The sequence below is a fragment of the Phyllostomus discolor genome, chromosome 12 (assembly GCF_004126475.2).
Source record: "Phyllostomus discolor isolate MPI-MPIP mPhyDis1 chromosome 12, mPhyDis1.pri.v3, whole genome shotgun sequence".
Lineage (NCBI taxonomy): Eukaryota > Metazoa > Chordata > Mammalia > Chiroptera > Phyllostomidae > Phyllostomus > Phyllostomus discolor.
Genome location: NC_040914.2, coordinates 35,687,196 through 35,708,364, shown reverse-complemented (window position 1 = coordinate 35,708,364; position 21,169 = coordinate 35,687,196). Strand labels below are relative to the sequence as shown.

The window sequence follows — 21,169 nt, the reverse complement described above, 5'->3', positions numbered from 1 at the left end:
CGAGGGCAGGACCACGTCTGCCACATTTGTTACTGTGTCCTTGGCTTCTGATACGCCAACACAGGGAGGGCCTACACTTCTGGGCAGGTCGCTATGGCTGCCTGGATGTCAGCTAGTGCAGCGGCTGGCACACACCGAGGACTTAGTCTTTTAGAAAACTGTTGAGTGGAACCAGGACGCCAGCTTTCCAGCGCCAGAACAAGGGGTTAGTGACGTCCTGAAGATGCAGGGGTCTCCTGGAGGGGCCGAGGAGGTCTGCTGGGTAAAGGCGGCCTCCAGGGACTCAGCCGGGAAATGTCACCCGCTGCACACTTCCCAGGCCCAGCTCCATGCGGGTCCAGCTTCCACGTCTCCCTGTTTCTTTTCCCGACACATGGCAGCCCTCTCCTCTCCCCTCAGGGGCTGGAATCCCACCCGGTCTCCAAAGGAGATCATTGATAACTGCTGGAGGGCAGAACTGAGCGCTTGGCGCAGGCTGCAGCCAGGGGAGGCAGAGCCCGTGTCCCGGCCGCCCTGTGAGAGAGGACCCCTGCCCGGGGAGGCCGCGGACGTCAGACAGGGCCTCGGCCCACGGTTTGGTGGACCAGCCCTGGCTCTCAGCCCGAGCAGAGAAGAAAAATGAGAGTACAGTTAGGACAGAGGCCAAGGGTCACTGCGGCTTCAGTTTCACCCGACGGGCTGCGTGACCTTAGCCAAAATGCGTCTCTCTCCAACGGGCCGGGAGGGGAAGTGTGCTGGCTAATGCTCTGCACGTGTCTGTTGCCAGGAATGACGAGACAGGCTCCACGGAGCGCATTTTCTCCTTCAGGGAAAGAGAGTGCGAGCTATTTATTTTAGGAGCGCAGCTTTACCAGCTCAGCCTAGAAACACACCCGCCGGCTCCCCTGGCATGGTCTCTCAGGAGCAACCGCGTCTAATTAGCTGTCCCTTTCTGCCTGGAGCCCAGCTAGCCGGCTCCCACCAGAAGGCCAAATGCTGTTGGCCTGGCACTCGAGGTCATGTGCGTCCGACCACGGCCACCAGAGAGCTTGACTGAGTTCCTCCACCGGCACCAGGCCCAGGGCTGGGGGGTGCAGCCCTGGGAACGAAGGGTCTTTGCCTTGCTGGCGGCGGCCCTCATCTCTCCCACGAGGCTGCACCCCGAGTCCCGGGGACTTGCCATGCCTCCCTGTTCCCTCACACCGTCTGGACGTCCCTTCCTCTCCTCTGCTTGCCAAAGCCTCATGTCGCCTTCGGGCGTCCTCTCCGGGAGGTTTGCACGGGCTCCGTTAGGCCGATCGAAAGACAAGCGCGCTCCGGCTTCAGACTCCCCACTGCGGAGCGCGGCCGTGCCCAGCTCTGTGTGCAGACTGACGGATGGCCCTGGGCCACTCTCTGTGTCCTGGGGCCAGACAGGACCTCACCGTGGGGTGGTTACACCCACAAATCGGCCTCTGGGCCCAGACCTTGCAGCCCGCCTGCCATCAGGCTCCGGGGGACAGCGTTTGGCTCTGACAAGGTCAAGTGCACGGCAGCCATAAGGCTGGGGTCCAGGGCGGGTGGGCTGAAGGTCCGAAAAGACCCCAGGAAGCTTGCATGATGCGAGAAGAATCGATAGTTCTATGTTCACGGGTGTCCTCTCCTTCCTACAGCAGCCGGGGAGACTCGGGCTGGCGCCCCGACTTGAGGAGGAGGTAGGAGTGCATCACGGGCCCACGGGTGGGCAGGCTGAGCCCGGTGGGGTGGGAGCTGGCCGCTGACCGCCTGCCGACACACAGCCCATTGATTCCTTGGCTCTCTTCCCGTGGACCCTGCCTGACCAGGCACATGGGCCCCGGAGCACCCACCTGTGGGGCCTGTCTGACTCCTCCCGAGGGTCCAGACCGCCCCCCTCTCCACGACCTGCCGTGAAAACATAGCATGGCTGGATTGGAGAGGCAGAGCGAGGCCAGCAGATCGAGAGACACTTGCCAATGAGGAGAGAGTTTGTGGCTCACCTCCCAAGAGGAGCGGCAGGGCCACGTGGGGTGGCGTGAGGGTGGTCAGGAGGCAGAGGAGGTTGGAGGGGGGGTCACTGGGGGCGGGGTCCCCAAGCCTTGCATGGGGAGGGATGGGCGAGGCGGGGCACTCGGGCCCGCGGTGGGCTGGTCTGAATGACTTCGGGGGGCTTTGGGACACAGGGTCTGTCTGAGGTTCCTTGGCATCTGGCCCCAAGGGGAGGAGGGCGAGACGGAGCTGCCCAGGGTGCGTGGGCCTGACCAACCAGGCGGCCAGGGGCGTGGGCTCTGGCCTGGGGGTGTTGCAGGTGCACACCGCGTTCTCCGGCGAGTCTGGGAATCGGCCGGCTCTGGGAGGGGCTCTGGCCAACACTCAAGCGGCTGTGGATGACACAGAAACAGACAGCTGTTGCTGGTTCTGGTAAAATGTCATTTGTGACCACGGGCTGCGGGACGGAACTGGCTTGTGCGTCCCGGTCTGCAGACCCCTGGCTCAGGAGGTGGGGGTCCACAGGCAGACAGGGCAGGGGAGGCAGAGACGGGCCTGGCGGTGAGCTGGGGGTGGGCTTCGAGCAGGGAGGTGGAAAGGGGTGGCTCCAGGAGGCAGGGGGCAGTCTGCTGAGGGTCACTTTGGTATCGCTGTGACGGCTGGAGGTGGCAAAGCTACACAGGAGCCACTGAGGAGGACTTAAAAGATAAGACTCGGTAGGACTTGGGGGATGGGCCGAGTGTCAGGTTCCTGGCTTGTGCAGGAACGGGAGGGCCGGCCACTCATCGTGATGGGTGATCCTTGGAGGGGCCGGGACCCCTGAGAGTTGACCCCTGTCACCTGTGGGATGGAAGAAGGATGACACGGGGCTTCCCCCCGAGTGTTCCATGGGGCACCAATCAGTGAACCAAACAGACGTGGGGGGAGGGTGGGGGGTGGCTCTCAGCCCTGTGAGAGATTTCTCCATTTCCACCTGGCACCTTCTGTCAGGTCGTGGGTAGTCCTTTGGGGTCCTCTGTCCTTCCTCGTAGGTTGCTTCTAGGATTCCCTCCTCACCCTGATGGCTTTCTCGGTGACGGGTGAGGTGTGGGTTTATTTTGATTCATTCTGTCCACTGTCCGCAGTGACTTCTGATATAAGGACTCACGTTCTCCTCCCGTTCTTGGGCATTCTCAGCCCTCAAATACGGCTTCTGCACTGCTCCTGCCGTTTGTGCCGGAGCTCCTGTGAGGCAGAAGGTGGTGCCTTTTGAACAAACTTCATTCTTTGTTAATTTCTTTCTTTCTTTCTTTCCTTCTTTCCTTCCTTCTTTTTCCTTCCTTCCTTCCCTTTCCTTTCTTTTTCTTTCTCCCTTTCTCTCTTTCTTTTCTCTCTCTCTCTCTCTTTAAATTCCTTTCCTTCTGCCTTGGGGTAAAACTCTCCAGTCCTACCTTCCAATTCATGAATCTTCTGTTGCAGTCCTTTATCTCTGGAGTTTATCCAGCGCTTGAGGTTTTTTTTTTTTTCATCGTGAGGACTTTATCAATTCTGAGTTCTCTTCTTGGCTCCTTTTCCCCTGTACTTGACTTCGTTTCAAGATTTCCTATTCCTTTACATGGAGGTGTCACTCCTCGATTTATTTCTTTCGCTCTCCCCAAAATAGCTGTGTGCGGGTGTGCAGACAGACATGAGTCTGCCCATCCCCGTGGCCCGGCAGGCAGTGGGGTTTGGACGGAGAAAACCACGCAGGACTATCCAGTGTGGTCTGGCCGACTGACGAGTTTGCAAAGCACAGATGACGCCATTATGGCGGAGTGACATCTGTGATCCGTGCCGCGGCGGGGGCGCAGACCTCGTCTGGGGCCGGGTGTGTGGCGGGCGCTCCAACGCCGAGAACTTGGCCGGGCCGCGTCCGAGCCACCCGCAAGGCTGTGGGTCCGATTCCCCGCCCCGGGCAGAGGGCTGTTTATCCTGCTCTCGGAGCCAGCAGCTTGATTAGTTGGAGCTGACTGGAACGTTTTTCCACATTTGGGCAGAGCCACTCTTTGCTCAGAGCAGGGCACAGCCACACGCCGCCCTGAGTCTCTGGGGACAGGGACCGGGCCCCGGCGGTCCCCCCGCCACCCCGTGTACTGGTGAGCCCGGTGGAACGGTCATTGACACGAGTCGTGACACGGATAAGTGGCGTACGCCACAGCATACACATGGAGACCGGTGTCGGGGCTGCCTCGGGAACCTCTGTCCGAATGCCGTGACGCCACCAGGCTCCCAGGGACGCAGGGGTCCTCCTGAAATCGCTCTGGGGACACCACAGGAGCCACACTGGTGTGTCCCGAGTGAGTCCTGTGGTTGCACTGAACCGTACGCATTGCGTACCTCGTGCATGGTAGTGAGAAGTAGACGGAACAACGAAACATCATGTGACACATGCGGCTATGTTCCGGACTGGCTTTGTACAAGAGCAACGATGGCAAAGATCACGACACACCAAACCAACCCGGCACAGCACCGGCGGGTCCGCGGCCCTCCCTTCCCCTTTGCCGTGTCCCCATTTAACCAGGAGGTCTGCTTGTCGCCATTTAACCAGGCGGCATCTGGCTTCCACTAGGGCTTCCCAATCTCTCAGCATTCGTATGTGGACGGGTCCATAATGGTGTCACGTGGGGACGCTGAAACATGCCATTTTAGTGACGTGTTCCTGCACGACCACCCTCGGACGGGACTTCCAGAGCTGCCGTTGAGTAACTACCCGCCGGCACGCGAGAGCTCGCCCCGGTGGCCAGCAAGCCGACGGCCGGAGACGAGTCAGCGGCAGGAGAGCCCAACGCATGACTGGCAGGCGTGGGGCTCCGCTGGAGGCGGGCACCCGGGGCCTGCCACAGCCTCTAAAGCACAGTCAGTGTGCGAGGGCCCCAGTGAGTGGGGTTTTAAAGGGCGCTTGGACGTTTCTACATCTACGAGGGAACCAAGGTTGGAAGTGCAAAGTCATCGGAAATGGGACAGAGAAAAAAAAATGCAGAAAGCAGAAAGGGAGGGAGGAAAAAAAGGAGAGAGGAACTCGAGAGGGGGTAAGTAAGCACAGACATGGGACGGAGACAGAGCGTGAGGCAGCACCAGCACGGTGAGGAGCATGGAGAGAAGAGGGCGTGGAGGGGAGGACACGAAGGAGCTAGGAAGGTGTCTCCCGGAAGCTGCTGGGACAGCCTCTTGTCCTCGCAGGCCCGTGTGCACGACCTCCGAGGTCGGGCCACGGGGACTGTCAGCACCAGGCACACCCCGAGGCAGCCCTGGGAGGGTCCTCACCCTCACCCTCATGGCTCTGCTTTGGCTCCGCTGGGCTCTGTCCACCGTGGGACCCCGTGATCCAACGGGTCACAGACATTTTTCCTGCAGTGGAACGGGTCCCCCAGACTCGAGAAAACAGTCTTTTCCCAGGGACATCCAGCGTTCCCCTGAGAAATCCCGGGAGGAGAAAAACGTCGGGTCCCTCGGTCATTTTCGAAGGCCGTGCAGAAGCCGCCCCGACTCTGAAAGGGGTTGTTTCTCTAAGCAGGGCTTCAAAGCTGAGGGGTTGGCACGTTCCACGTGCCGGCGGGGGCGGGGGGGAGTCCAGAGCCTGGCCCTTGGTCAGGGACGCCCCGCCGTGGGCACCCGGGTCACGCTGGAAGCCAGCCAGGCACACAGACGTGTCCCGACGACTCCGCAGGCTCAGCGGTTAAATTCTCACTATGGAGACGCCAGAGGGTGGCGCCTGATCAGGCCTCCCGAAGACCCTCACCGAACCGGCTTTTCTCTGCCTGCGAATCTGTCAATCTCCTGTTCCAAAGATAACAGGAAGAGGAGAGCAAACAGTTTCTAGATCGCCATGGCAACCACCTGGAAACAAACACCTGTCTCAGTGGGCCCGGGGGGCAGTGGCTGACGAGGGGGAGAACTTGACAAACTGCAGACATCTTGGTTTCACTGACTTGCAGCTGGGTGTCCAAACATTTGTATCATTGAAGGTCTCTGCAAAAGGAAAACCCCTGCACCTAGGGTACACTTTTATTACGGAGCATAAACATCTTCTGGTACAGCCCTGAACTTATCTGAAAAGAGTCTAAACCACGTACGTTGTAGCCAGCAAAGGGGAAGTGTGGTGGGTGGGTGCGAGCCTGAGCTGGGCCCCGGGGGTCCGGCGACACACACAGGAGAAGCACGCTTTCTGCCCCGGGGAAGCTGACTTTCCAGATGCGGAAACAGACAATGGGCAAGTGACAACGTTAACATGAGACCCACTTATAGCCCTGGCTGGTGTGGCTCAGGGCACAGTGCACTGGCCTGCAAATCAAAGGGTCGCCAGTTCGATTCCCAGTCAGGGCACATGCCTGGGCTGTGGGCCAGGTCCCCACTAGGGGGCGTGTGAGAGGCAACCACACATTGATATTTCTCTCTCTCTCTCTCTATCCCTCCCTCCCCCTTCTCTAAAAATAGATAAATAAAATCTTTAAAAATAAAACCCACTTATAGAACTGCAGCGGAAGCAACTGGGACATGCCCCCGCCTCCACTCCTTCTGAAACAGTGCCGGCTCCGCCCCCCCCACCTTCTCTTGGGTGTTGGGAGGAGAAGATGCCTCTTTGAGCTCACCGGTCCTCCGACCCAGAGGAACTGCGCCAGAAGCTGCCCCTGGGGAACCACACAGAGGGAAGCCGTCCCGACTTGGACGACGCACCCTGGACCAAGCCTGAACACGAGGCCGAAATGGGGTGAGCCTTCGGGGGCTGGGGAAGGGTGAGTGAACTTTGCACATGTGAGGGCGTGTGAATCCTCTACGACGCAGTCACAACGACATTTCTCACTCACTGCTTCTCCAGCAGCTTGCCACCCCACCCGCCTCAGCCAGAGGTAGACGCTTCGGCCCCGCCCCCTGCACAGGAGAGGACTTCCTCTGTAACTGCCTCATCCAGGAGAGGGTGGCAGACCTGCTGCTGGGCAACTTCCGAGCCGTCTGTCAGAGGACGCACACAGCTCTCGTGGGGGTCCCCCGCCTGTCGCTCAGGGTGTTTGTCCCTGAAACCCTGCCAGCAGGCCTCAGCGGACGGAGTCAACCAGCCCATGGGAGGGGGCCTCATCGGCTTTCCAGCCGACAGTCCTAGCCCCCTAAGGCTGACATAGGCCTGTGCTTGTTCTTAAAGCCACCCCAGTGCACGCCCCAGGGAGCAGAGGCGAGCTTGGCTGACCACGTCTCAGATTTGGGGCAGCTCTGAAGGGCCGCCCCCGCCCCCAGAGGGCTGCCCCCGTGGGGTTGACCGGGCACGTGGAGAGGTCACGTGTGAACGCGGAGGTCAAGGCCCCACACGTTGATGTGGGAGACACCAGCATGGGCGTGGTTGTAAGTCTTGGGTCTGGGTGATAGGACCCAGGGAGGCAGCAGAGGGGGAGAAGGCGGCGGCAGCAGGCGGAGCTATGGGAGCACAGGTCACAAAGAAGACTCGCAGAGAAAGGGGACCAAAGAAAGAGGAGGAGGAAACGCCGGGAGAGGCCGTCCCAAAGGAGAAGGCTGCCAAGAGTGGGGAGGCAGGACACTTGAATGCCCGTGCAGCCCGATGCCCTCACGGTCCCTGGGGACCCAGCAAGAAGAGCGCCCTGCTGTCCAGGGGCAGGGCCCCGAGGCACGGTCTGCAGAGCTGGGACAGGCAGGAGGTAGGGGCAGCGACAGGGAACCCATGGGGGGTGAGGACCGAAGGTGTGAGGGTGGACCACCGCTTCCTCCATCAGCCAGACGAGGGGCACAGAGACAGGCCGGTCTGTGTCCACAAGCAGACACACGAGGGCCTTTGCCGAACCCCCCTCCAGTGCAGAGAGCGCCCCTGGACCCGATTCTGGCCCCGCCCCTGCCCCCAGCCCGTGCCCGGAAGGTCGGTGGGCAGGCCCAGCAGGGAGTCCCTGGAGCCCTCGTCCACGGGCCCACTGTCGTCCCGGACTCCGGGTGGCTCTGGCCCTCAGGGCTGTGTTCTCGCTGGTGTCTGGGAGGACTTGGTTCCTACAAGAAACCCGCTCAACGCCGGCCCACTGAGAGCTTGTCAGTGTTGTCCTACCCGTGGGCGTCCCCAAGGGTCCCCCAGAACCTGGGCAGCTCATAGAGAGACCACACGGTATCGGGGTGTTGGACGTGAACCACCATCCCCACCGGAGAGACGGGACCTGTTCTCGGGGAAGAGAGAGGCTGAGTGTTCTCGAACCCGAACACAAGGGACAGGTTTCCCGGTAACGGCGGGGTGGGGGGGGGCTGTGAGCAGTTCCCCGTCTCCTGAACAAACGGCCTTTCTGAGTGTCGCTCCAGTGTGGGAAAGGGGCCCTCACCGCAGGCAGCTCCGGGTTCCCGCCTGGGGAGCTTTTACTCCCGGACGCCAGGGGGAGGGGAAGCCCCCAGCCCCTGGGAGCAGGTGCCGCCACCTCTCTGCTCAGGCCCAGACAGGGTTCCACAGGCTCCGGCTGCGACGGTGCGATGCCCACCTGGGCGGTCAGCAGGGCCAGTCTCTGGCTCACACCTTCTGGAGGAGGGGATCCATCTGGGGGGTCAGCAGGGTTGGGTGGGGGCTAAAGGTTGGTGAGACAAGGGGGTAGGCAGCACCTGGCTATTCTGGCATGCTCTGGGCCTGGGCTCTGCCCGAGGGGGTCCCTGCACCTCCACGGAGCGTGAGTGGCCCTATCAGTGGAGTGACCACCAAGGCTCGGGGTCAGACGCACAGACCGCCAGCCGTCCGGTCCCCGCCCAGGGCGTTGTGACCACACACGGAGGAGGCCCAGGCCTGGATGGCTGGTTAGCACTTGCTCGCAGGGATGCAGCTGCCTGCCTGAACAGCACGTACCAGCGACCTCTGACCCTGTCCACAGCCGAGGTCACTGGCCTCCAGCTCCCGGCGGCCATGCCCCAGACCAGCTCTGTGACCGCCGCAGAGGAAGGGACTCCCTCGCCGGGCCCCGGAGGACTGGCTTTCGTCTTCCGCGCCACAGACAGCTTACGACCGTGATGGAAAAACATTTTATTAAACGTATTCCGCTCGCTTCCAATGAAATGATTAATTTCTCATGTACAGTGGGGTCCGATGTGTGTCTCCTGTTCTTTTTATTTTTTCTTCCTTTCAGAACCAGCACCAGAGAGTCAAACAGAAACACCACGGGAACAGCACGCAGGGTGAGTTAAGTGACGGGAACTATGTACACCGGACGGGGACGAGGACAGAGAGACGACACTGTCGGCCCGGAGGCCTTCCCTGTGTTCTAATCCTGGGATCGGGCCACGGTCCACCGAGCCGGCCTCGTTTGCACCAACGAAAATAGCACCACGAGACCCACGACTCTGCAGCTAGCGATGCCCCCATGCACCTGAGAGGCGCAGTGCTCAAGGGACAGACAGTGCAGGGCGCACTGAGCCACCTACAAACGCTGCTGCTGTTGCTGCTGCTGCCGCCCTCGAGGGGCTGCAACGTCCCCCGCACAGAGCGGAGCGGCGGGAACACCACCACGATTTCAACTGTCTCAATCAATCAGCGGGAGGCGGGCGGTGAGTTCCAGAGCGCCCGCGCCAGCGAAGGAGCCAGGACCCCCATCGGGCGCTTCGTGATCATGGCATCCATCGTTTGCATCCTGAGGGTGTGAGGCCCCTGCCGGGGCATCCGGCCAGCACACAGCCACGGAGGGTGAGGAGCACGTGCAGAGGCCCCGGGGGGAAGGGCTCACCTTGGGGCCCAGGGCCTGGTGACCCTGGCTTCCTCAGCGGGCTGCCCCAGCCCTGTCCTTCTGCGATGAAGCACAGAACGTTCGGGGCTGAGAACACGCTAAGCCCTAGCTCCCCGAGATTTACGGGTTTCACGGAACCAGGGCTTTGGGGTGTCTGCTGGTGGCAGATCCCGAGCTGGGGAGGACAGTACTTCCGGCAGGGTGACCACGGAGCAGGGTGCTGGGTGGCTCGGCCTCGCCCGGGCTTCCTCTGTGTCTCCCCAGAGCCCCAAAGGCGGTCTCCCCACTCTTCTCCCCGAGACGAGTCCCCGCTTCTCGGCCCCTGGGGAGGGGACACCCCAACACCGACACTCGGCTCCTGGCCCAGGCTCGAGGAGGCAGGCAGCTCGGTGTCTGTCCTTGTGACGTAGGCTGACCCTGACCTTGTGACATGGAAAACACAGACACAGTCACACACACACACAGCACCAATGAACGAAGGGGACCCTTCTGGAGTCAGGGAGGAGGAGGTTTCTCCCGACAACATCCTGGAACATTAGCACCCATCAAACGCCCACCAAGTTGCTCAGCACGGCACACCCCCTGGCGTCCAGGGGCCCTCCCTGTGAGCTCCTGGAGTGGGCGGGGCCCTGCTGTCCGCTCCCAAGGAGGCCACTGTCATCACTCCCGGGGCTCCAGAGAGGACGGGGCTCCGTCTTGGGGGGTGAAGGGACTGAAGGCGAGGGGACTGAAGGAGGGGAAGACCTTCCTCCTGCCTTGGAGAGTCCTTCCCGCCCCACTGGGGCCAGGGGTCAATTCCGACAAGGCCTGAGCTCTGACAAGGAAGGCCTGCTGGTCGTGCAGTGAGGTTGGCCGGAGGGGGCTCCCCCACCGCCGCTGGATGCCATCGAGTGGCCCCCACGGGGACCCCGCTGAGGGGGTGGGGGGAGGGGGCGAAGCAGCCGGGCCCCAGCCTGCATCTTCACCGGTTCTAAAGACGGTCAGTTTCGTTCGGATAGATGGCCCAGGGCGACGGGAAGCCATCCACAAGGCGCAAAGCTCCGTATGAAGTACAGGCCGGAGCCCAGGTCCCCAGGAGGCAGCTGGGCAGGCGCACACCCCTGGGCGAAGCGGCCCTGAGCGCCGCCGTGAGCCAGGAAGCCGGCCCACGGCCGGAATTAGCACGCATCCTGCACCACGGCTCCTTCACAAGCAAGACTCTTGTGCTGCTCTCCACGGCGGGCGGCGGAGATCGGAAAGTCAGAGGCCTCCCCACGCCCTTCCGGAATACTCCTCCCCAGGTGGCAGGTGCAGAGCTCCTCGGCCCTGGTCTCCTCATGGGCGTGCGCAGCTCCCACCCTTCGGAGGAAGGCTTCCGAGGCGAGGCCCCGGGTGGCGAGTCGCGGGCACGTCTGGGCTCCGGCAGGCAGGGGGCGAAGGCCCCGTGTGGTTGGTTCCAAGGCCCCGGCAGCCGGGCCCTCTCCGGAGGGGCCGCCAGCAGAGGCCCACCCGCATCTGTCCTTTCGCCCAGGGTGCCGCCGGCTTTCAGAATAAAGCCCGTTTGAATGCCGCCCGTCTTGCCGTGGATATTCCCGCGCCGGGGTCCATCCAGAGCCGGGAATTCCACTGTCAGAACAAAGCAGAGACAGAGGTGCCTGACCACGCCCACAGCCCCAGTGGGGGTGCACGGAACCTCCGGAGCCGCAGGGACCCCGGGCCTGGCACCGGCTTCTTTCCTCGCTGCTGCGGAGAGCCATCCCGTGGCCGAGAACAATATATTAAGAATAAGCGCCCGAAGGGCAAACGTCACATCCACACTCCAGTTCTCCGGGGGTTCGGGATGGCCCGTGGGAGCATGGCGCGGTGCCTGGGAGGTCCCGGCTGCAGGGCAGCGTGCGCTCGGAGGGGTGTGGGCTCTCAGCGGGCCCTGAGGCCCGCACTGGGACCTCTCGTGGGAGCGTCACAGGACCGCGGGGCGCGTGTCATGAGCTTGGCGGGGGCGGGGGCGGCGGCGGCCGGCGCAGCTTGTTGGCGTAGAAGTCCCTGCAGGTCTGGCAGCAGCGCTGGTACCACCGCATGTCCTGGCACAGGTTCTTCTCCCGGATGACCCGGCAGTACACGGTCCACTGGTCGCGCGTGCATTTGTAGGTCAGAGCAGCTAGGGGGACACAGCGGAGACAGAAAGCCCGGGCGTTACAGAGGGCACGGGGATGGCCGCACGCATGCACGGAGGTGGCCTGTGGCCGGCACGGGCTGGGCTGCCCTCACTGGTGCGCCCCGGAGCCGGGCACGGACGGACTGAGGAAGTGCATCCCCTGCCAGGGCCACCGGGCGTGCTGCTTTCTCCGACAGGGGACAGACACACCCCCGAGTCGGCCGTGACCGCCTGGCTGGGTTCGGTGGCCTGGCTGCCTCCTTGGGGCGAGGGGACACTGCCCGCTTCTGAGCTGAGTGGCGCGTACTGCTACCTGAGGGCAGCAGACGTCAACGCCGTTGGCATTCACAGAACCCAGGGCCGCAGGGCGCTGGTGGCCACAGGGCCACAGAAGCACCAGGTCGCAGCTCGAGCACGTGGCCCGAACTGCCTTCCGGGTCCTGGCTGTGCAGAGCGAAGGTCCTGCCCGAGGGAAGCCTCCAGGGGCCACCGGGGCCACCGAGCACACGCAGCAGCCGGGGCTGCGCCCCCGCAAGCTCAGACCCCTCCCCCTCCCACAGGCAGCGAAGCCACCCCAGCATTCGAACATTACAGGAGAGAGCTCGGGGAGCAGGCATGTCCCCCGGGCAGGCTGGTCTGCAGAAGCAGAGACTGTCCGAAGCCATCGTCAGGTTGCTGTCGGATGCGTGGCCTGCCCACGGCCAGGTCTGGAGCACTCGCTTGCAAAAGCTCCCTGCTGAGTGACAGCCGGGGCCTGCCAGGGCTCCTGCTGACTTCTCAGGCTCAGCTTACGGAGCAGCCCCTGCGCACGCCACCAGGCCACCAGGGACGGGTGAGTGACACCCCAGATCCCTCCTTCCCAGAAGAGAGCGCCTCCCTCTGCACCCTGCCCCCCGTCCCGTGCACAGGAAACCTAAACTACTTGGAGAACATTCTCCCGTGTCCCCTGTTGGTTGGCAGAGAGGTTAACGGGACACTCGAGGGGGCGGGGACACACATGGGGGACTGCAGTGAGCAGGCAGTGAGTAGGCGTCTTTGTCACGACATGGAACGGAATTCCGTCTCCGAAAGTCCTCTCCAGAACTGATGAGTGTCAGCCTCTCTAGGGCTCAGAGGAGACCCAGGGAGGTGGGGGGAGGGTGCTGGCATGCTGGGGCGCACAGCCACCCTCGGAGACGGAGACGGAGAGGGAGACCAGGCCGGCGCAGGCACTCACCGAGGCGGGGGGAGGTGATGGTGTTCACGTTGATCTTGTCGTTGCAGACCTCCTGGTGGCACTGGCGGTAGGCGGCGGGCTTCGAGAGCGCCGGGCACTCGCTGCCGTGCCGGCCGGTGACCTTGTGCATGCACTGCACCACGCGGGACTGCAGCCCCTTCCCACAGGTGGACGAGCACTGCCGGAGACAGGGGCAGCCTGAGTCGGGGCCTCGCTGGCGCTGGGGGTGAGGCCGTGCCTAGATCTGACCCCGAGGGCCGCAGGTCTTGGCTGGGCATCAGCGGCCTGGAGGAGGGCTGTCTCAAGATGTTCCTGCCCCTGGCCCCCAGCAATCACAGGGAGCCCTGACCTCCATGGGACAGCATGGGGGCCGGGGGCTGTAGGAGGCCGTTAGGGCTAGATGCGGTTACCAGGGTGAGGCCCCTCTTGAAGAGATTCGTGCCTTTGTGAGGACAGGAAGCCAGCTCAGAACTCTCTCTTCCTGTCTGCAGTGACCAATCACCTGGCGAGCTTTTACAGACCTTGACCCGCCAGAGCATTTGACCAGGGTCTCCGGGGGGGCACCGGGCACTGGTGGTTTGCACAGCTCTGCAGGTGACTGACTGCTACGTGCAGCCAGACCTGAGGACCTGGGACCGTCCCCAGGCTTCTGCCCGGTGTCCCATGTGGACAGAGAGGGGCTCTCTTTTATTACAACGAAGTACTTGAGTGTTTATGCACAAATGCGTGCAAGTGAGTAGGAGTGGACACTGGGCTGCAGTTCTAGTGGCTGAGTGTATACACAGGTGGCAGGTGTGCTTGAGTATAAGGGGAGGGCCAAGGTTTTCACTCACAATTATTCTGGGGAAAGGGACAGTTCGGGGGCAGGAGGAAGGGGTGCCCAGGATTATGCTGTAGCGAGATCACCAAGGGCGGGGGCAGGGGGAAAGGAGGCAAAGCAACTGAACTGTCTTTTCCTGGAGGCAGGACTTCATAATCACAAACGAGGGACGATGGGTAAGCACTCTGGTGAGTGCGTATACCCGGAGACGGGGAGACCGGGCCAACAGGGTGAGCGAAGGAATGGCAAAGGGCCCCAACCCCGTGCGAAACCCTGGGAACACAGGGCAAAGTAAGGCCAATGTGGTGCAAAGCTATGCCAACGTGGAGCAATGTTATGCCGACACAGAGCAAAGCGATGCCAATATGGTGCAATGTTATGCCGATGTGTTGCAAAGTCATGCCAACGCGGTGCAAAGTCACGACAAAGCAGAGCAAAGTTAAGCTGCAGCCCGTGAGTGAAGAAGAGCCAGAGAGAGAGCAGCACAGCCACATGCAAGAGAAGGCGGCACTCAGGGAGCGCAGCACATGGAACGGTGGTGGCTCCGGAGCGGGGGCGCGACGAGGCCCCAGCAGACGGCACGTGGGCTGTGCCCCCCAGCAGGGCCGACATCCCGCCGCGCCCAGCCCTGCGCCAGCAGCGGTGGAGCCCAGTTCACCTTCGTGACGTGCTCCAGATGGGAGACAGCCATGGCTCTAACAGAGATCCACAGCTCTAATTGTGGATGTGTAACTAAAGGAGTAAGTTACGTATTTTATGTAGGCGTTTGACGAGTCCACCAATGCTACCAAAGAGTTTTATATCTACGTTGGTTATGAAATTAAAAAAAAAAACCTACTGCCTGAGGCAACAGGATTACCGTGGACGCAGGGCCCTGTTTGCTGACCCTGCGGCACTGACCAGGCCCACTGAGGGAGGCGAGGGAGGGACACACAGAGGTGACATAGACACCCCTTCACTCTCAGGCCCTGGCTCGGCCCGCTGAGGGAGGAAGGGCTGGGAACCCCCACAGCGCTTCTCGGAGGGGTGCAGGCCAGGAGGCGGTTGGGCGTCCAGGTCCCTGGGCAGACAAAGATGATGCCCACGGGATGCCTGTTTGGCTGCCCGGGCGCCCCCTGCCACCAGGTCCCCAGGCCTCGCCCGCCCGGCAGTCGGCCTGGCTGAGTCACTTCCTGGCCGGGAACGCCAGCAAGGGCCCCGATGTCTTTTGCAGGCGTCGCTGTAATGCACGTAAAAAAAAGCCAGGCAAGGCCTCCATCCCGTGGGTCTATTAAAACCAAGTGCAAAACTGACGAGGCCTCTGCCGGGACACGGTTGAGGACCGTCGTAAAACTCAGGTGTGTGGCAGGGGTGGCCTCGAGGACTGCGTTCCCCTCTGAAACGTCTTAGTCTTGTTGCCCTTGCTCTGGCCTGTGGGTGGGGCAGTAGGACAGCAGTCCCGTGCATGCGGGGCGAGGGGGTGGCGTGCACCTGTCCTGCGGGCTCACTGGTAAGACCCCATAGGAGTGTGGCACATTCTGCAAGGATGCTGAGGCAGACTGTCGGCCACCCAGCTCAGCAGGGGTCGGTGTCTTGCCCAAGGTCACAGAATCAGTGAGTGACAGAGGGGGGCAGGGCCCCAACTGCTTGCTCCATCTTCCCCTGTAAATTAGAGGCTGTCCCGGAGGGCCCTTCTCCGGGAGGCCAGACGCCCAGACTTCAGGTCACTGCCCAGCTCCACCATCTCCTCATTCTCTGTCTCCCCTTGCGTGGGCCGCTGGCTCTCAATTTCCAGGTCTGGAAAACAGCACTGCTCCCCGGGACCATGGAGAGTGCCCCCGGAGTTCTTCCACGGACACGCAAGTGCTTGTCCTCACATCTCTGCAGAACCTCCAGAGGCAGGGCCAGGCCAGGTGAGGGGCAGCGGGCCACCCCTTCCACGGCAGGGGGCACCCTGGACCCCGCAGATGCTGCCCCCCAGGGGTTTGAGATGCGGTTTAGGGTCTGCTGAGCACAGAGCCCGCGGCTGTGCGTGGCTTGCACTCTACCACCGAACGACTTTTGAGAACTGTGCGTGTTTGCTCGGGCGCCTGCAGAGGGCGCCTGGCAGAGGGTGCCCCAGGGCGCTCGGTGAGAAGGCACACGGGCTACCGAGGGGCGTGCACAGAGCCTCAGTACCTGAGTGAGCACCGATGTGGAAGTGTGCAAGGCCAACCAGGAGAAACACTCGCCGTGTTATCACCTGGTGTGTGGGACTTCTGCTCCCCTCTGCGTCTTCTATAGTGAGACAGAATCACCTGTGTAATCGAAAATAGCAGTGAACGCCCTGGCCGGGTGGCTCCGTTGGTTGGAGCATCGTCCCGTGCACCAAAAGGTTGCGGGTTCGATTCCCGGTCAGGGCACATACCTGGTTTTCCGGTTGGGGTGTGTGCATGAGGCACCTGATCTCTCTCTCTCTCTCTCTCTCTCCCTCTCTCTCTCTCTCTCTCACAAATCAGTAAGCATATCCTCAGGTGAGGATTTAAAAAAAATAAACGACAACAAAAAACTCCATGGATGAGCCTTTGATGAACGGAGTGGCCACCTCTCATGCTGGCTGCGTTTCCATTTGAGGCAAGGGGGTGCCCACCTGCCCTGTCCTAAAAGCCATGCACGTCCACACCCTCCTTGACCAAGAGTTTCACCAGCAAAGGAGGAGCGGTGGGGGGCAGGAGGGGCCTGTTAGCATGCCACATGCCTGCTTACTGGGCTGGGTGACCTTGGGCAAGTCACTTAACCTATCTAAGCCTCAGTTTCTTTGTTTGTGGCTTGAGAGTAATGAAGCCTTCCTCGAAGAATGGTCTCCGGGCTTAGAGATGGCTCAGACCAGGTGCCGGCCGGGAGCCTGGGATGGAGGGGCCCTCACCCAGCGGCCCTGTGATTATTACTAACCACAGGCCCAGCGCCGAGAGCAGGGAGGGCTGACCAGGGGGTCCCTGGCGTCTGGGGAGGTGCACCGAGTCACCTGGCCCATAGTCAGGGGCTCCCAGGTGGCCGGGCCATCTCCAGGCCTCTGCGGAGGCAGGTGTGGCGTCTTTGCCTGGCTCTCGGCACCGCCCGGCAGCCCAGCCAGCCATGCTAGGGAGCACAATCACCGGCTGGTGCGGCCCTGAAGACGGGGTGCTTTCTAACAGCCTCCCCCAGGGGCCGGAGCAAGCCACAGTCAGGACGGCAGGGGCCCAGACAACGGGCTCCGTCTCTGCCCACCCCCCACGCCCACCCAGCCTCAGCTTTAATTAAACAGCCAGGAGGTCCCCTCCCCCTCCTGGTGTCTCCCGATAGCATCGGATTAGCCCCGAGCACCACAGAGAAGGCTTTTTCAGGCTTTTACACTCCAAGCAAACAGACTGACTTAAACACACACACACACACACACACACACACACACAAAACACAAAACTGGTGTCTGGTCTCCGTGGAAGCACTCCTTCCCCGCCGGTGGCTTTTGCAAGTTGCTCATTTCACCGGCATTTCTCGGGCTCCCCACAACACAGGAAACGGAGACGAAAGTGGGGAGGGCGGTGAACCCGCCCGAAAAGCACTTGCCCCTTGACCCGGAGGACTTGCAGGCCCCTCAGGTGCCCCCCACCCGGCATGTACAGCACAAATAGGGCCTGGGGACCCGCCGCCAACCCAGGGGCCCTCCCCCCACTCAGAGGGGGCAGCAGACACTGGGGGTGGAAGTTCCACGGGAAAAGCAACCATAAAGTTAAAAAAATTGAGTGCGCAGAGAGCGACAGGTTCATGGCAACAAGGGAAAGAGAAATATCCGATCTGGATTCACTCGGAGGCTTGGGACGCAGGTTAGGAAGTGACAGCGAGAGGGAGCTGTCCCTCTCGGTGGACAGAGCTTCCTGCAGAGGGGGAGAGACCTTCTTCTCCTCCGACCCAGGGGACAGCGGGATACCCCGCAAGCTTTACAGGCCTGGCTTCTTGGGATGATCGGGAAGATCACAGCCACAGGGCCGGATCTGTGCTCCCCTGCCCTGAGCTGGGCAGCAGGCCTTTGTCCCCTGCGACCCTCATACTGACCACCGCTGCGGCCGAGCAGCGCTGCGCACACAGTAGGTGCACCATACACATGCACCGCATGCAAATGAGGAGCCTCTCTGAGAAGTGGGAGATGCGGCTCAGAGCGTCTGTGTAGCTCTTCCTTGGGGACTGTCCCCCCCCACCCCAGCCTGCTCCCCCTGAGGCCCCCACTCCGCCACCCACGGCCACACTGTCCTCCCCCCTGACCCCAACCCAGGGGAGGAACCCGGTCTCTGTCATGGCTCGGAGGCTGGCCCTAATGACAGGCTCCACCAGGGCGAGAACTCCCTCCTCCTCCCCTCTCCTGCCTGTAAAATCACGGCTATAAATAACGCCAGATCCCAAAGGGATGTTTGGAGAATTAGCTAACGGAGGTTGTAAAAGTGTCGGGAAGAAGAGAATGCTACAGGAATGCTGCAGACGTGCGTGAGCTCTGGTTCTTACAGAGCAGGGGCCGGCGGGGGAGGGGCGTCCACAGGCCCCGGGGCGGGGGGCGGAGAGGAGGTCAGGGTGACAGGGTGTGTGGGGGACCCTCACCGCCCAGTGTCACCCCCCCGAGTTGTCACTGGGCCATTCTCTGAGGGGCTGGTCTGCCTCGGGCAGGTTTGGGTAGCAAAGAATGGGGGGAGGGGGCCGGGGAGGGAGAGAGAGAGATAGAGAAAAAAAAAAGACAGAGAGACAGATGGACAGACATGGGGGGAAGAATGCCCCGACGGGAACTCCTTTTCTGTTTCTGCCTAAAAGGCACTTGGCTGGTGAGATGTCAGAAGCATTTTTTGACAGATCCCCCCCCACACACACACCTTGGCATGAGCCACCCAGGCCTTGGAAGCTGTTGGAACCTGAAAGAGCAGGTTTAAGCAATGATGAAAACCCCCACCGTCTCTGCTCCAGCCCCGAAACTGGAAATGCCATCTCAGGGGCACACACACACACACACAGCCACACATATAGCCACACACACGCTCCCCCGCATACCCGCGCCCTCCCCTTCGGCACCGGCTCCCGAGCAGGCTGTGCTCACCGCCCCCGCCTGCCCCCCGGTCCTCAGCCTGGGCTTTGCGTCTCCCCCCACCCCTCTGATCTGCAGCCCACAGACTCGGTGCCTTCTGGTCGGGGCACCAGAGCTGGGGGGGAACCAGAGAGCTGAGGTGACCGCCACCCTCCCCATGACTTGGGCTGGTCATCCCCAGGGCCCTGGATTCTGGTCGGTGAGCTTGGGGGTCATGAGATTCTGGGGGCCGCTCCAGTTGGGTGACCCCACTCTCCCGCCAGGACAGTTTCAAAAACCCTCCGCCCCTGTCACGGCCTCTCTGAGCTTCTACTCCCGGGGAAAATGACAGGCTGGTGGGGGCCGGTGTCAGGAGGTGCAGGGGTGCAGGGCCAAGGGGAATTCCACAACGCCAGGGGCCGCCGGACCTGAACCAACCGCACCGCACCTCTGCTTCCTGCCCGGGGCCACCTGTGACCACAGGAATCACCCTTCGATAGTGCAGGCTGCACGTCATTGAGTGACCGCTCCTACTGCCCCACTACGATGACGGCTGCACTCCAGGCCGCACCCGTGTGCCTGTCAGTGTGCTGTGCAGGCCCCCTCCCTGCCCTCAGGGACCTGTCAGGCACCACGGAGCATCACGCCCGGAGACGCTGCTGCCACAGAACTCGCACCCGGGTCTCCCGATGGGACCTGAACTGCTGAAGCTAGCCTCCGCTGCCCTGGGCCTCGGGGACTCGCCAGGGCCTTTCTCGGCCAGGGTCTGAAGACGCCCGGATGCGGGATGACGTGTCCCAGCACGACCCTGGAAAAGGCGGGCAGCCCGACGGATGAGAGGAGGTTAGATCGGAACAGGCTCGCCCCGAGGGCTGTGTCTCCCAACAGTGTGACCAGTGGGTGACGGACGGTGGGCTCTGGGGTCCCCGTGCTTAGTCACGTGCATGGGCACACGGGAAGCCCTGAGCATCTCTGAGAGGCAGGCAAAGGCCGGCATTTCATGGTCCCCGTCTCAGAGGCAGGGAGGCCGGGGCAGAGAGGAGCGGCCCCACGGCTGGGAGGCCGAGCTGTGAGTCAGCCCCTTTGAGCCCCCTCGCCTGGACTCCCGGTGCTAACTGCGTATTCCTTCTGCAGGAGCCTCCCCGGGAAGTCTCTCCCCATGCGAGACCCATCCTGGTGGCTCCGGACTAGGCCTTGTTACATTCCTAGGTTCGATCATTGGAGAACCTGGGTAGTTGGCCTCGGCTCTGCTGCTTCGGCTGCATTTCCTGAGCTGGGGGAGTCAGGAAGAAGGTGTTTCTGGTCTTCCTCGGATTCACCGTCAGCCAGATGCCGCCTCGCAGCACAGCCAGCCCGAGGGAACCCGAGAGACGGGGCTTTTACGCAGCTCAAGGGTTTGGAGGAGCTGAATTCTGACTTGTGCAATGAGGGGCTTAGGGGGTGGCTTTTCTGCAAAGACAAGATTCCGATAAGCGTTGCCTTCTAACAGGCAAGCCATTCCTCCCTCCACAAAGCACAGGCACACAGTGCGCGGGCCACCTGAGCCGGGCAGGGGAACCCAGCACCGCGTGGCTGCTGCAGGGAGCCTGAGGCTCAGAGCAGCCCTCGGCAGGGGAGGGGCACTGCCAACCCCCCCCCCCCCCCCCCCCCGCTGGGCCCCAGGTCACAGTGGCCCACGAGGACCCAAGGCCGATTTGCACAGGGAAGCCACACTCCCAACGTTCGGGTGACATTTCCCCGTTTTCCAATGTTAGCAACTCATGCCCCAGTGTTTCGGGGACTCTGCAGGGCACACGGGAACGGGCCGCCGGCGGGAAGGGACATTGACAAAAGCGAACGAGCAGCTCCCAGCGCCACGGCCGTGAGAAAACAGGACCAGAAAGCGTGCTTTGGTGGGCAGTGACCGTTAGAAAGCTCGCCGTTAGAAAATTTCACGCGACACGTCACAGTTTGGGGGGACCAGCCTTCCTGGGGAACCTACTGCTGGCCTCTCGCGCGCGACAGTGGAACTTCCCTCCATTCCCGGCCAGCGGGCGCCCGTCGGAAACACCAGGTGAGCGAGTGGAGGGCAGGTTCAACACCCAGGACCTTCCACTTGTCCCGACACAGCCTGAGCCCGTGTGCCCAGGGCCGAGGGCTGGCTCTGGAAGACGGCTGTCCTTTCTCCCCACCACCCGTGCCCCTCCCCCGAGCACCCCGAGACTGTGGGAGTGCCGTCTGCCCACAAGCCCCGGGGGCGGGGGAGGGGCAAGTGTCTGGGACCAGGCTCCCACCCGTTTATGACAAGCGG

At 62.2% G+C, this 21,169-nt stretch overlaps 1 protein-coding gene across 2 annotated transcripts in view; it reads right to left on the bottom strand.

Moving 5' to 3' along the window:
• Positions 1-11,422: 11,422 nt before the first annotated feature.
• ADAMTS17 (ADAM metallopeptidase with thrombospondin type 1 motif 17) overlaps positions 11,423-21,169 on the bottom strand; it is a 188,851-nt gene continuing 179,104 nt past the window's right edge. Inside the window, exons 22-23 of one of the 2 annotated variants that reach the window (XM_036012953.1) lie at positions 13,019-13,196; positions 11,423-11,805 (exon numbers count right to left, since the gene is read on the bottom strand). In XM_036012953.1, the coding sequence (XP_035868846.1) occupies positions 11,630-11,805; positions 13,019-13,196 (354 nt within the window). In that variant the 3' untranslated portion in view covers positions 11,423-11,629. The remainder of the gene's footprint in view (positions 11,806-13,018; positions 13,197-21,169) is intronic. The other variant, XM_028502431.2, reaches the window with a different exon arrangement.